General features: G+C 35.8%; 2 protein-coding genes across 2 annotated transcripts in view; one reads left to right on the top strand and one right to left on the bottom strand.

The window, feature by feature from the left end:
• Positions 1 to 1,471: 1,471 nt before the first annotated feature.
• On the bottom strand, positions 1,472 to 2,878 carry LOC144434843 (GPI-N-acetylgalactosamine transferase PGAP4-like). Its single transcript, XM_078123354.1, has one exon. The coding sequence runs from the start codon at positions 2,876 to 2,878 to the stop codon at positions 1,472 to 1,474; it is 1,407 nt and encodes a 468-aa protein (XP_077979480.1).
• Positions 2,879 to 8,119: 5,241 nt separating this feature from the next.
• Positions 8,120 to 14,508, top strand: part of LOC144435792 (cytoplasmic phosphatidylinositol transfer protein 1-like) — a 66,705-nt gene continuing 60,316 nt past the window's right edge. Inside the window, exon 1 of the mRNA XM_078124415.1 lies at positions 8,120 to 8,273. Within this exon, the coding sequence (XP_077980541.1) occupies positions 8,226 to 8,273 (48 nt within the window). The 5' untranslated portion in view covers positions 8,120 to 8,225. The remainder of the gene's footprint in view (positions 8,274 to 14,508) is intronic.

The following is a 14,508-nucleotide window of genomic DNA, read 5'->3' as shown; positions in this document are numbered from 1 at the left end:
CTGATGTATACTCCTTTTGTAAATGGGCCGGCGGCCTTGTAATGCAATAAATATTATTACTACTAAATAAAATATAAATCTGTCCAGATCAATTCACCTACATTTCTCTCATGGGGAAAACTTCTTTTCTTACTCGGGGAGCAGCTGAACTATGGCATTCTCAATGTATAACAATGTATTTTTGCAACAGTGTTGCTGTATTCCACCCCGTCCCCACCCCCGTGACAATTTTGACGATGTCAATTTATATCAAACCAAAGACAGTGCACTGTCTATGATCAAACCAACCAGTGGTTGATTTTTTAGCCAGTTAGAGTTCGATAAGATAAAGATTTTCATGAATTTGTTTGCCACAGCATCGCTCCGCCCAAACCTATCAAATGAAGACCTTTCTTATTAACCCGAACCTATCATAGTATATGTTAATCAGTGCTCTCGGTATTATAATACGCAATCCGCAATGTAGAAACAGGTTGAAATCTTGATAGCCGTTGAGGGCGCTAATTTTCGGGTGCGAACAAATACTCACAGACAAGGTTCATCCACACACGTGATGCAATAGACGATGCAATACTGTTCACACTAGTGTACGGTATTAAGTACCAAACAAAATATGGGGGTTTTTTAAAAGTGAACATCTTACATAGCTCTTGTAATATTTTTTTAATGTTTGAATTATAACAAAAGATTTTAAGTGTATAATTGTAAATATGTAAATAAAATGGCAATAGACCTCAATGTAGCCGTCGACTATTGTGTTTGACATTTGTTCCTTACAGGCGGCAGTGACAGTACGTAGACTTTTTCACAATCCGATACTTACATCGCTAAATTCTCTGTTACGGTAGTGTATAGAATGCATCTCAGGGATACATTCATCTCATAATCAAAGTTCGTCAATCTCCTAACTTTATCATAAACTTTGTTCCTGCAGGTCCTTTTGAATAATAAAAGAAAATTGGGGTCCAACGTCTTGTTTTCAAAGAAATAACAAAATCTCTTATTTTTCTGTAGTTAGTAGAGTATTCGACAATTATTTGTTAGCAACACATTAGGTTTTACATGGGAGTGTATTGATGACTTCCTCGACTTACTCAATATTAATTTACATAAAGTTGGCAGTCTTAATGGATTGACTGTATATTAATAGCCCAAACTATGGACCACATGAATCGATTGTAAATAGTAACAGCCCAAACTATGACCAGACTGAAGAATGAATCTATTCACCAGATTTTAATTTTGATGAACCATTTTTGTTAAAGAATCAACTAATGGTATGTAATCCTAAGTAATAATAGATGGAATGGTTAAAGGATAATATTGGGTTTCGATCCAAATATAAATCAAGTCTAATTGTTACAGGGGGTAATAAATTACGACTGGTTCAAATGTTTTATTTAATATATCTTTTATTTCTTTGACAAAATGTAATTTCAGTGTATGCTTCGTGGTTACAACATCTAGTACATTACTGTTGATAAAATTGTACAGAATTCACTGACTCAACATGAAGAGACGAAAACATACCAATATGTGTAAATACGTTAGGCACTGTTATGTACTGTTTCATTTTTGAAATGGTTACAAAATCAGCCAGTGCAAAGTCAACAGGATAACTACCAGCCATGATAGACTTTTCATTCTGTAAGTAATTTGTTATATTAGGGATGAGATTGGATGGATACAGAACTGCTGCGATGCAACATGACGTCCCGGGACGAATTTCATACCAGTAGTTGGACAGTCCGTGCAACTGAACGAAATATTGTCGTCCAATCAAATTAGAGGATATTCCAAAATACAAAAAACTTAAGGAAAATATGAAGTATGTCCACATAAGGTTCATTTCTCTACGTTGTCTGCGATAGCAATGTTCATACATAAATGCTACGACACCCGCCCCAAGTGTTGCGATGGCGATACCTTCACAGACGAACCACCAGTGTCTGTGAAACGCAGCGAGAGGAGTAGGGAAGTTGAGTTTGAGGAAAGCCCACTTGCCTTCGTTTGAAATAAAATTTCCTTGCACATATTGGTGTTCAAGTTTATACTCAAGTAAATAATTCAATCGCTCATAAAATCCTATGTTTGGAATGGCATCGTCTTGTACCAGTAAAACATACTTTGAATTGTACTTTTTAGAATGATTCAAACAGAACACATAGTCACCCTTTTCTTTGGCCAACCTGTTTCTGAGTCCTCCTCGTCCGACACGACTTTGTTCAGCCTCAACGTTGAAGGCGCTCTTGGTAACCATTGGGAAGTATTTTGACAATTGCACTGCTTCGGAGTGATGGCTTGGATTAGCATCGACATTACATATAAATAGTTTATTAACATGATCAAAACTATGTTGTGTTAGACCTTGGTCTAATCTCGATAACACCTGGGTTAAATACTTCGGATTTGAATTTGACTGTTTATGTTTCGTTCTGTCAACCGATATAACACCAATTGTAATGTGTACATTCTTGTTTTCGCCGGTGTATTTTCGTAACGTGCTCCGAGGATCGAGAGTTTGCAGGTATTGTTCATCTTCAAGAATTCTGTTTTGATTCGATTCTATGACGGACTTTAAGTCCCTATCCCGGTTAGCATTATAATAGAATGAGTATGGTAAGGCGTTACAAAACACTGGCAGAATAACGGAGAAAGTAAATATGTAAATGATCAATATGATAAGAAGATGGATGGAGATTAGACGAAGCGTCTGGGCTCTTCCGTTCCTAGGAAACCAACTAAAACATCTACCACTGACAATTTGCTTTTGACGTCCGTTTTGTCCATTGCTCACCACTTTCCACTTTTCTGGTTTTCTAGGGTGTCCTTTTCGGTATCCGATAGACGATTTTGGATCTTGTAAGTGTCCTGTCATGGTTATGCATAGTCTTTCTCAAAACGTGGCAGATAGTCTGTAAAATATCAAGTTCAACATAATCAGACATTGTTAATCAGTGGTAGATATTATCCATAAGCAATACAGAAACAGGTTAAAATCGTGATTGCTGTTGAGGACGCTGCTGTTTGGGTGCCGACCCACACATTAATTTGATTGGATTTATAGTGTATTCAGCTACAAAAAGTACTTTTATCCATGTCTGTCTGTCTGTCTGTCTGTCTGTCTGTCTGTCTGTCTGTCTGTCTGTCTGTCTGTCTGTCTGTCTGTCTGTCTGCCTGATATGTGTGGATGGATGGATGGATGTGTGTGTGTGTGTGTGTGCGTGCGTGCTAGCGCGCGCGCGCTCGTGTGTGTGTGTGCGTGCGTGTGTTGTGTGTGTGTGTGTGTGTGTGTGTGTGTGTGTGCGTGCGTGTGTGTGTGTGTGTGTAAACAACTAATCAAAACACTGGACTGCCATGATATTTGGTGGATATATTACCTTGAGTGTCTAGTTGGGAAATTGTTCAAATCAAAGTGATCTTACATACCCCACAATTGTGGCCATTTCGCATATAGGAAAACATATAGTAATTACTGTTGTTGATAATAATTTGTAATTATCCTCTTGTTGATGTTTGCCAGTATTTATTCATTCATCTGTTGTTTGTTTATTTATTTATTTATTTTGTTTACTTGTTTGTTTGTTTTTTCAATTCGTAAACATAACTTACTAAGCCTGAGTGCCCTGTGATAGTTCATTCACCACTTCCCATGTTTCTTTCATGTTGTTACTATGTGTACTAAACAAGTCGGAATAATACTGTTTCTTAGCTTACCCCAAAACGTTTGTCAAAACATGTTACGACGTGAAAAACAACCCCAGACTGATGACGTATGATCAGTGTGATGACACAGCACCGGAGTTTTTCTGTGACATATTCATTGGATAAACACAAGCTTCTAGTTCTTTTTAAAATCTGGCATCTCTGCTTTGACGTTCGGGATAAATTTTTAATAGACCCCAAAATAAAAATGAAATACACAATGTCCGTCAAAAAATACAGGTGCAGTATGCATAAACACGATAAGTATCCAAAATAGACACATGTCAAACGCTTTGTCAACACATAGATCTTACTTTCGTGTAGTAGGGTCTGTGGTCAACGTCATGTAACAAGCTCACGATCTCTTATGATACACACATAAACGTTACGTCATCTAATGTGTTATTACTTATAGGTAGGTGTGACTGTAAATCACCAACCAACCAACCAACCAAATCATGCACACACGTACACCCAGATTATACGATTGAGATATAATTAAATTCAATAAAATAAATTCTAATTGGTTTTGTCAAATGCAGTATTGCACTTGGTAAAATCAAATGGCCAATCTCTGCGGTCAGTAACGTAATGGGTTTGTGTGTGTTGTTGTTGTGTCTTTGCACTAAGGTATAGTCAAACTACAAAACCAATACAAAATACTTATGAGTGACCAGGGGGACCAGGTATCTATCTTGTTAGGGTAAACTACGTACCTTTACACGTTGATAGCAATCCCAGTGTTTCTTGGACAGGGCCGCATTTTTCCGACAATATTAATGCAGTATCATGGGTCTTCGGTCGTGGTAATTACTAACTGTGGTCGGAGTTGCATGTTATTAACGACGAATAACAGACCCTACCTGATAAACACTGTTTTACAACATAGCCTTCTCCGACTCTCCCGAGTCGTGAATTTCATAACAAAATATAAAAAAAGACTAATTTGAAAAGAGAAGTGAATTTGCTATTACAGTATATTTGGTAATCAATACTCGAATTTCAGTCTTTGCTTAATTTTGGGTAATGTCACCTTGTGGAATTCGTTATTGTAGATCAGGCTGACTTAATTATGATAGAACAGGGACCTCTACAGGCTTTAAATATTGAATATTTCATATTGACTGACCCTTTGCGTCCTCTCTTGGGCGAGATCAGCACGGCACGCTGCCCTTGGTATAGTCGACATTACTATTTAGCATTAATCTTATTAATTGGTGAAGACTACTACTAGTGGGCAGTTGCCAATATGTGGTCCTTTGTTAGTTTTTGTGATGTCACGGGCAGTAAGAGGATGAATTACATAACAGATGATAATAGAATTGTGTTCGTCAACAGGTGGTCGTGATCATGCAAACGGTCACTTTCAATACGTCATGATTATAGATCCAATGTTTATGCGTATGTCTACCCATGGTCTACCTTAAAAAGACCACGGTATATAATAAGCTTAGATACGTAAAACTGGAAGATGAGACATTCTGAGACTGAATGGAAGATGAGACATTCTGAGACTGAAAGATCTAGATTTGTCTTTACGATCGAGTAATTAGAGAAGCGCCCCCAACGACAAATGTTCGGTCTACTATGGCTTGTCGTCCCAAGAGCGCTGGTCGTCTCGAAGAATAAACACAGATAAATATAAACAATGTGGTTGTGTTTATTTTTGCGCCGTATTTCTTACCCAACTGTTCCCGTCTTACAGCGAGACCCACTCCTCTCCTCACACCACAACTGACAATTAATTGGTGTCACCAGCCATTTTCGTTTTGCTATTCAATGGGGGGGGGGGGGGGATACATTTTAATTTGTGACCTTTATCAGATTTAAGCATATTTTACACAAATATAAGTTTGAAGTGAAGTTATGTCATTAATGAAATCAGGTTAAAACCGTCGTTACTGAACGAAATGCTGCTCAATCCTGTATTTATTCATCTGTTCTTAAATTTGTCTTTCTGAATAAAAGTAATGATTAACTGCATTCATACACCTGATTTAGCAGACTGGGTTGAAACATAGTAATTGTGATTGTCGGTGCCCAGAAAATGATGTTGATCACTAGCGGGGATCCTCTCTAGAGTGGACAAAATATGCGGTAAAAAATAAAGAATGTAAGTTAGAGTTACAAGGGGAGTATAATAAGGGAGCTAAATACAGGGTGGGGGATGGGGTGGGGTCGGATGGCCGATTGGAGCAAAATGCATGGCGGCGCTCTTCAAAAAGTGGTCAGTTGAAAAGTTCTTTATCAGTATTCATTATATATATATATATATATATATATATATATATATATATATATATATATATATATATATATATATAATATATATATACCTCGGTGAGTATCAATCTGCTAATACAGTGCTCTATACCGCAGTGGCAGAGCGCAATATATATATATATATATATATATATATGCGCATTTTAAGTGACGTAAAGATCCTGACTTTATAAGCTTACGTCTATTCGTCCAGCTTCCTCCCTTTACTACACGATTTCGTCTATATATATTTGCTGACCATAGGGGAAAAACTGCGTTAATAATATTCAGGACGTTTTCACTATTGTCATTTTTCAACAATGAACAATAAACCTGAGGGTGTCAGGTTGTCGCCATGGAGATGTCCTTCAGCCACTGAATCAGCCTAATATCAAAGATGTCATCTTTTCTTACATTGACTAATTATTGGATAATATGAGTGGAGATGATATGTCTCTTTGTGCGACTCTACACATCATTAAACCAGTGTTATGTTGATATTGTGTAGCGATCCGTCGAGTCTACGCCAAACCGATCACGCGTAGTCTGAGTTTAAACAAATCGACTTATTAGTTGACATGGAATAACGACAGGTCATGATTCCACGGTACGTCAACTTTTCATTAACTTGTTTAGACCACGGATATTAAACGATTTTACTTCGTCAAGATTTGAATGTGAATTCATGGTGAAGTAAAGGATTACGATGTAACTTTATGTGAAGAATTCCTTTGAATTTACCATGGCAACTGTAAACCAAAATAAGATGAAAAGCCACTGGTACGCGGTTGCTCCTGAGCTCAGACCACTATAGTGGTCTTAGTCCTGAGTAAAGAAAGGAATATTAGAAGGGTTTCCTCTTGTTTGTTTGTTTGTTTGTTTTGTTTATCATTGTGACTTTCGGCTTATCAGACCGGGTGTGTATTCAGAGGTCTGGCTCTGTGAATTGTAGACTTTCTCCTCTTATTTCAGTATTAGATACTGGCAATTTACCACCTTCGTAACCACCTGATTTATAATCATAGAACAATATAAATTTATATATAGATACAAGGATTCGGTAAGAAGGGTTGTTTATAGTGTTGTTTTTTCTTCGCTTAATTAAATACAACATTTTTATTTGTACCTGTTTGAGCAGAGACGTACCTAGTCTATCAGCTAGCCCTCGGATGTTCTTCCGATAAAATACGACACACCGCCGAACAACGCTATCGAGGAGGCCCTCACATGCGAACTTCGTTCGCTTAGAGTTATAGCATCGAAAGAAAGTCCGAACGTCTAGCAGCAAGACTAAGACGTACCCGTCAGTGTAGCACTTATAAAACACATATATTGTATTGCGCCCCCATGTGGTGGGACAATGTCTCACAAACGATCAAACCGCGAAATTATTTCCTTTTTGGGCATATCATGTCACTGTGTTGTTTTTGATTTTGCACTTCATTTATGTGATTTAACCTTTTCGCAAAAGCTATCAGTTCTTTTTTTTTATGTCTGTATCATTTCAATCAAAACATAACAGCCTGACAAAGTGCTGGACTAGACTCGAACAAAGTTGAAATTTAGCTTTTACTGTGTCTATTGCAATTGCGAGGCATATGTATTATGGTTTCTCCATTTGACCAACGTCCACTGAATTGACCATCGTGTGTCGCTACTTCGCACTGTCTTGTGGACAAGCTATCGTATAATAGAAGAAAGAGTGGTGGGAGAAGAACACTATATAAGTTATCCCAGACTCTGACAAGCAAGTTGAATTTGAATTCATGACAATATCACGTCAGATGCATGTCGTTCGGAATCATTGGTGTCGAGAGTCTGATGATCGCACTATGCGTGAAACTCCGAGTTACAACCAAGAAAGAGTTCCAGTACTACCAAAACTATTACGCTCTGCCACTGCGGTATAGAGCACTGTCTTAGCAGATTGATACTCACCGAGTTATATATATATAAACATGCATTGTGAAATTATGTAATAATTAAATTAACTTGACCATACATATTCGGATAACAACTTCATGTTGAAGTTTGGTGATGAAGTTGGGTCACTTACTGCCACCAACGGCCGTAACTTGTTACGAAAGTTGGAAACGAGATATCGTGTTACGCGTTAAGTAACGAGACTTAGGAAGAAGTATCTGACCTTGTCGAATCGATCACAAGCCAGTGGCAGAAGTTCGGTTGAAATTGCCCAGGGAAAAGAAGGTGCATCGAAATTTACAACATTGAGAGTGTTGGACTCAGAGAAACCCATCATGTTAATGAAGGAATATCGTGTGTGTATGCCTCTTAGTGTTGAGGAGGTAAGTGAATGCATTGACAAGATAACTTTGAAGCACGGATCATCGGATGTATGTGTGCATTCTCTTCGAAGTTGGAGTGTACGACTATAAACTAGTGTCTCCAGTCAGTAGATTTCATGTCACATCGGTGCAGCGCATCTTTTGTAGCGATAATTGTGGCTGAAATAGGTCATTCGCAGTGTTTTGATATATGTTGATTGTCACTTTGCGCGTTCATAATTCATTCATTCATTCGGTGTTTAGCACCTTGCATACGGACTCCCTTCCCAATCCTAACCCTGGGCCTGGTACTCAATGACTGTGGTCGTTAACGTGGGTGAATGGATCGTGTTCGTCTCGGTAATATCCTCCTATGTTCTGAAACCGAAACCAGTATAACCCAACCTAACATTGTGTGAAATTAAGGAAAAACAAATAGTAAGTCAAAACTACCATTCAGACTAACCATAAATTAGAAACAATGTGATTATAATGCTGGTCTATTTTCATGCTGAAAGTAAATACCAGGGCCACATAAAGTTTGATAAACATACACTTGTGCTGTAATGATGTGTTGCATTACATAATCACAATAATGTATTTACAAATGTAACTATACCATTGTAAAACATATAGTTACTAATTTCTTTATTTTAACCTGATTTGTGTTTTTTAATGTGTCCACCAGATATGAACAGTTATGTAGGTTTCATATCTTTGCTTGCAATATAGAGCTAGAGTTAGTTGTGACTTGATTCTGACATTAGTCCTTACTCTTACAGTGTCAGAATTATATGTCCTAAATTAATGTGTCTAAAAGCAGGACAAACTTTCACCATGTTCCTCAAGTCAGCTGACTCATTAGTTTTAGTTGACTCAGTTAAAATTGATCGCAGCAATTCTTGTGAACATCCAAACTCGTCTTCAGTGTACATTTAATACCTTTAAGCTCATAGTCAAAAAGCGATCAGTGAAACTGAAAGCCAGTTGATAAATCTGAAACACAAAAAATAGTGAAAATGAAAGTCAATAGTAATCATCACATGTTGTACACTTAAAAAATATATTGTGATCATACCACATTATTATCTTATGGTCAGTAATTGATTTTTTTATTTCTAGAGAAAGGTTAATTGATTGCAATATGTTGCCATGGAGACAGTAGTTACCTAATGCTGTTTTATCTTATTCTCTCAATTTAGTGTAATAAAGTACTGTAAAAATTTCAGCATGAAAGCCAAATATTGATGTTTTCAATTCCATTATTGAAATGTTATCAATTGATTGTGTGCATTCATGCATTGTGCTTGGTTTGGTTCAATAAAGTTAAGTGCCACTCTCAGCATTTGTACAATTTACTGCTGGCATATAATCTGATAAAACTCAGCCATAGTTGACAATGATGTGTTAAAACTTGTGATTGAAACATTCATCTTTATCAGTATACACAATGTATACACATTCTTGTTCACACTCACAGTCACACACATGCTTGCCAGACACACACATACACAGACACACACAGACACACATGCACAGTTACATGCATACATACGCACACACAGTTGCATGCATACATATGCACACATACACAGTCGTATGCATACATATATGTACATGTGCATACGTAGTTGCAAGCATTCACATGCATACACGCACACACACACAGTCGCAGGCATACATACATGTATGCACACAGTCGTATGCTTTCACACACACACACACACACACACACGCACACACACACACACACACACACACACACAGTCATGTGCATACATACACTTGCATGATGAAATGATACAGTTGTCAGAATAATAAACACACATATTACATAGCCATGTTTCAGTTGTACTTGTATTGAGTGATTCAAATCCAAGTGGTTTATTTAGTGAGGCCTGGCCTTAGCTGTCATAGCTGTAACTTTTTCACAAGTTATAGTTTTTCTGACCAGAAAGAACTCAAAGATCAGCTAAATGTTAAGTCAGTTTAGATGCTACTAAGCTCAGAAGTGTACCAGTGCTATCAAAAATCAGTTTGTTGTTAAAATATTTATTGGACTCCAGTTTGTAACTTGGAGATAAATAGTAAATACAAAAGGAGCAAATATAGAGCATTTGAAGATCATTTATCGTCATAGGGAGGAGGTGATCTTGGTGAATTATTGATATATAAAATTGTAATTTTAGAGGATTTAGTCTTGACCGTTTTTGAAATTTTGTTTTATTTTTTTACCAACAAAGGGTGATAGTTACACTTTCTAGCTATTGGGGGTTTAAAGAATGTTTGATATTTGTAATACTTGCACATGTTATACCTAAAGGTCATTTTATGTCCATTTCAGTATTAAAATATCTGAAATGTGATCTTAATATGTCACTGCACACATTGTACACATTTCTATATTTTTCATAGCAATACTTAATACATAGTGCTTTAAAGTATTACTTCTGGCATTTTGACACTGTCACAGCCTGTTGGTTTTCAGAAACTATAATACAAGCAATCTGAAGATTGTTACTCAGGAAAGCTTTGTGTGTGGCTTAACTATTTACAGTGATAGTGAATGGAGTAGTTTGAGGATTCATGCAAATTGTGCAAATACCTTGGAATGATTGATTCAAAATACTCCTTTGATCATACAATTGCAATTTGTTATACTCACACACAAATGACACATTTTCATAAGCCAGTTAAAATGTTTCTCTTGATGTAGTATTTGAGGTGCCTCTGATAGAGTGTTGTACTGTAATAGAAGACTGTGAAGTTGTCATTTCACTATGAAATGACATTTGTATTTTGACCCGAGACATGTCAGTTGTCAATGATGAGTGACAGTTGCCCTTGGTTACATTGTGTAGAGGTAGAATCAGTATTCTCTCTAGGTAATGACTAGAATTTCTCAAATTAATATGCAAATAATTTACAATAATTTGCATATTTGAACAATTACCCTTTTAATGTTATGTGATGAAACTCCCCCAAAAAAATTGTCACTGAAGAAATTACTACTAATGCTATAATTAGAACATACTAAATAGAATTTAGAAAACGATAGTTATTATAATTTAAAAACACAAGTCAAATATTTCATTTTTCGAAGTACTATTTTCAATTTTACTTTCACATCTATAGAAATACACAGCCTAGTTTAATATTATGTTATGCTGTTAATGAGTTTTGGTTTATGCTATGAATTTATTAGAAGAATGACATCACAAGATACACACAGTGAGAAATTCAAGTCTTGCATGTTGTCATAAATATTGCCCTATGAAACTAAACACAGTGCTAAGCTGTCATCTGACAAAGAAGAAAATCTCTCAAATCATAATGCTGTTTGTTTCACTACTTTATTTTGATGTACGATAGTTTCAGCTGTCAATTTCTGTCACTTTATCATGTTTCATATAGTTTAAGTTGAGTACAATTCATGATGTATTTTAGTAAGGCTTAGCAACAGTTTAGTGGATGCTGAGTCAACTGTATACGATGTATGACGTACAACAATTACATACCAATCACGAAATTGAGTCAGCTGTGTTATATACAACATACAATGTACCAATCATGAAATTGAGTCAGCTGTGTTATGTACAATATACAACGTACCAATCATGAAATTCAGTTAGCTGTGTTATGTACAATATACAATGTACCAATCATGAAATTCAGTTAGCTGTGTTATGTATAACGTACAATGTACGAATCATGAAATTCAGTTAGCTGTGTTATGTACAATGTACAACGTACCAATCATGAAATTCAGTTAGCTGTGTTTATATATGTACAATATACCAACAAAATATATTAAGTGCCATCCTAGGTCTGTTTAATCATCTAATATAAATCTATCATTTGCAAGTCAAAACCGTTATCCAAGATTAACAGATTGAAGTCTTTAAGTACTTTCCTTTATCATATTATAAAATCTTTCATTTTTGCTGCCATAAATTTGTGACATAATTAATAATTCATCTACATGTATGTACACTGTAGTGGTGTTATTAAGTGTCCTTAGAGTGTGCAACATTGAGAAAATGAGATTCTGTTTACAGGTAAAGTCAGTCTACACATATTCTGTTTACAGGTAAAGTACTGTGTTTTCTTCTACATAGTCTGAAAGCACCATGTTTTCTTCTACGTACATGTAGTCTGAAAGCACCATGTTAGTTTCATAGGATGATATTTATGACAACATGTCAGACTTGCAGATTGAATTGAATCAATGACTGCTGTCACTGTATCCTGTCATAAAGGTCTTTAAAAAATAATTTGTTTGACTGTGAGTAGAAATTTTCATTTGTAATTTAGTATGAACCCAGAGTCCATGAATATTTATTCTTACACTAATACATTTGTACATAAGGAAACTTATTTTGGTACAAATTGGTATGATGGTAGATATACACCAAGAGGCATGATAACTGTAAATATTAGACACTGAAATGATAAATTTTGATGACTGAATGAAATGAAATGTTTTTTTTTTAGAAACTGACTTTTATGACTCTGAGAACAAGGATAACCATTTCAATGATATAATCGAAGATGCACGACCGATCAAGTAGTGAAGGGTAATAGAGTCAAAGTGTAGTTTTTTCTAATCCCTGGCCTACAGTGGTATCCATTTTTCAAAAGAACTTACAACAAAAAGTAGCGATGATATGTACAACAGTGCAGCAATGGGTGATTTGATAAATCACGTTCTGACTTTAAAGTAGCTATGTGGATGAGGATTTGGTATTTATTGTGAATTTTTAATATATAAAACAATTTTATCATGGTGTCCTACTTGAAAAATCAATGTGACACAACATATACCTTGTTTACATAGTCCTTGTTTGTAACTCAATAAATTGCAAAACAGTAATAATGTATGAAATCTATGTTATTGTACATACATGTACAATAACAAACTATTTACACAGTTTTCAGCTTTCTGCATTGTACTGAATTACAAACACAGACTTGGAATGTGTTGTTTTGCATTGATTTTTCAAGTAGGAAGCAATGATAAAATTGTTTTTATAAAATTTAAAAATCCACAATAAATACCCAATCCTCATCCATATGACCACTTTGATAATAATACCCAATGAAAAAAACCCAATAATCTCACAATATTTGAAATCCCATGTCAAAATCCTTTTAAAAATCACTTATTATATATTCATAAATAAAGGTTGCCAGGAACAAACAACTTCAACTGAGCATAACTCATCTGAAACTGCAGTGATTTTGATTCTGACTGCATGACGGTTTGTTGCCAGTCATAGACTACATTTGCTAACCTTTGACCTTTTCCAATAGAAACTCTTTGAGTCATTTGCAAAAAAACGTAAAGACTCGAAATATCATTTTGCACAACGTTCAGCAGTGTTCAAAGAGAGTTTAAAACAAAAGCCATGCTTGAAGGGTGACAGTGACAGTAGGACGAAGGATTAAGAGCCTCATTCACACCCAATATAATAGACGTTTCTAGTCTGTTCTCTAATTCACCTCACTTTGCCTTTCACAGACAGCAGTGTAGTACATGTAACAAGCTCCAATCAAACCTTGAAAATTGGATTGGAAGGATTTACCTCATCATCGATAAACTTTCCCTTCCTACTGTAAAAACTACTCAAATGGCTTTTTAATCTTCTCCATTTGGGGGCTTTACAATAAAATAATAGAGACTGCATCCATTATCAGCATTTCTACATGCCATAATGATATAGTTACTAAGATTGCGCTCATCAGCTTGGCAAACCACGGCACTCGCTGTGCAGCAAACCCAGGTACTAACAGCTCATTTAAGCAAAGCATTGGTTTCAGCTCAGTTCAGGTAGAGATAGGGCTATATTTGATACACGGTCCAAATTAGGTATTTATACAAAAACATATTGATTTGACAATGTGAGTGCAATAATGATAAGACTGATCGTACTATAAATGCTAATAACAAACAGCTGAGATTTGAGTGAATGTACACAAACAAGTACTGTAGTGAACCATATAAAATAAACAGCTTGTCCTTGAACTTCTGAAACCCTTCACTTTTCTTACAAGTAGTCACGTGATATGTTTTCAGTTTTCTTCTGTCTGCTGGTACAAAAAGTTCAGGCAGTCTCCATATCAAGCACTTATATTTATCATATTTTGTCAAGGTTTTCTTGTTTTTGCAGTGTAGTTTAATATCTTGAGAAAAATGCAAAACAGTAAAGCTACAGTCACTGAATTTAGTCTTGGTAAAACAGAAAGGAAGTGAACC

The sequence above is a fragment of the Glandiceps talaboti genome, chromosome 5 (assembly GCF_964340395.1).
Source record: "Glandiceps talaboti chromosome 5, keGlaTala1.1, whole genome shotgun sequence".
In the NCBI taxonomy this organism is placed as follows: Eukaryota; Metazoa; Hemichordata; class Enteropneusta; family Spengelidae; genus Glandiceps; species Glandiceps talaboti.
This window is presented reverse-complemented; position numbering and strand designations above follow the sequence as displayed.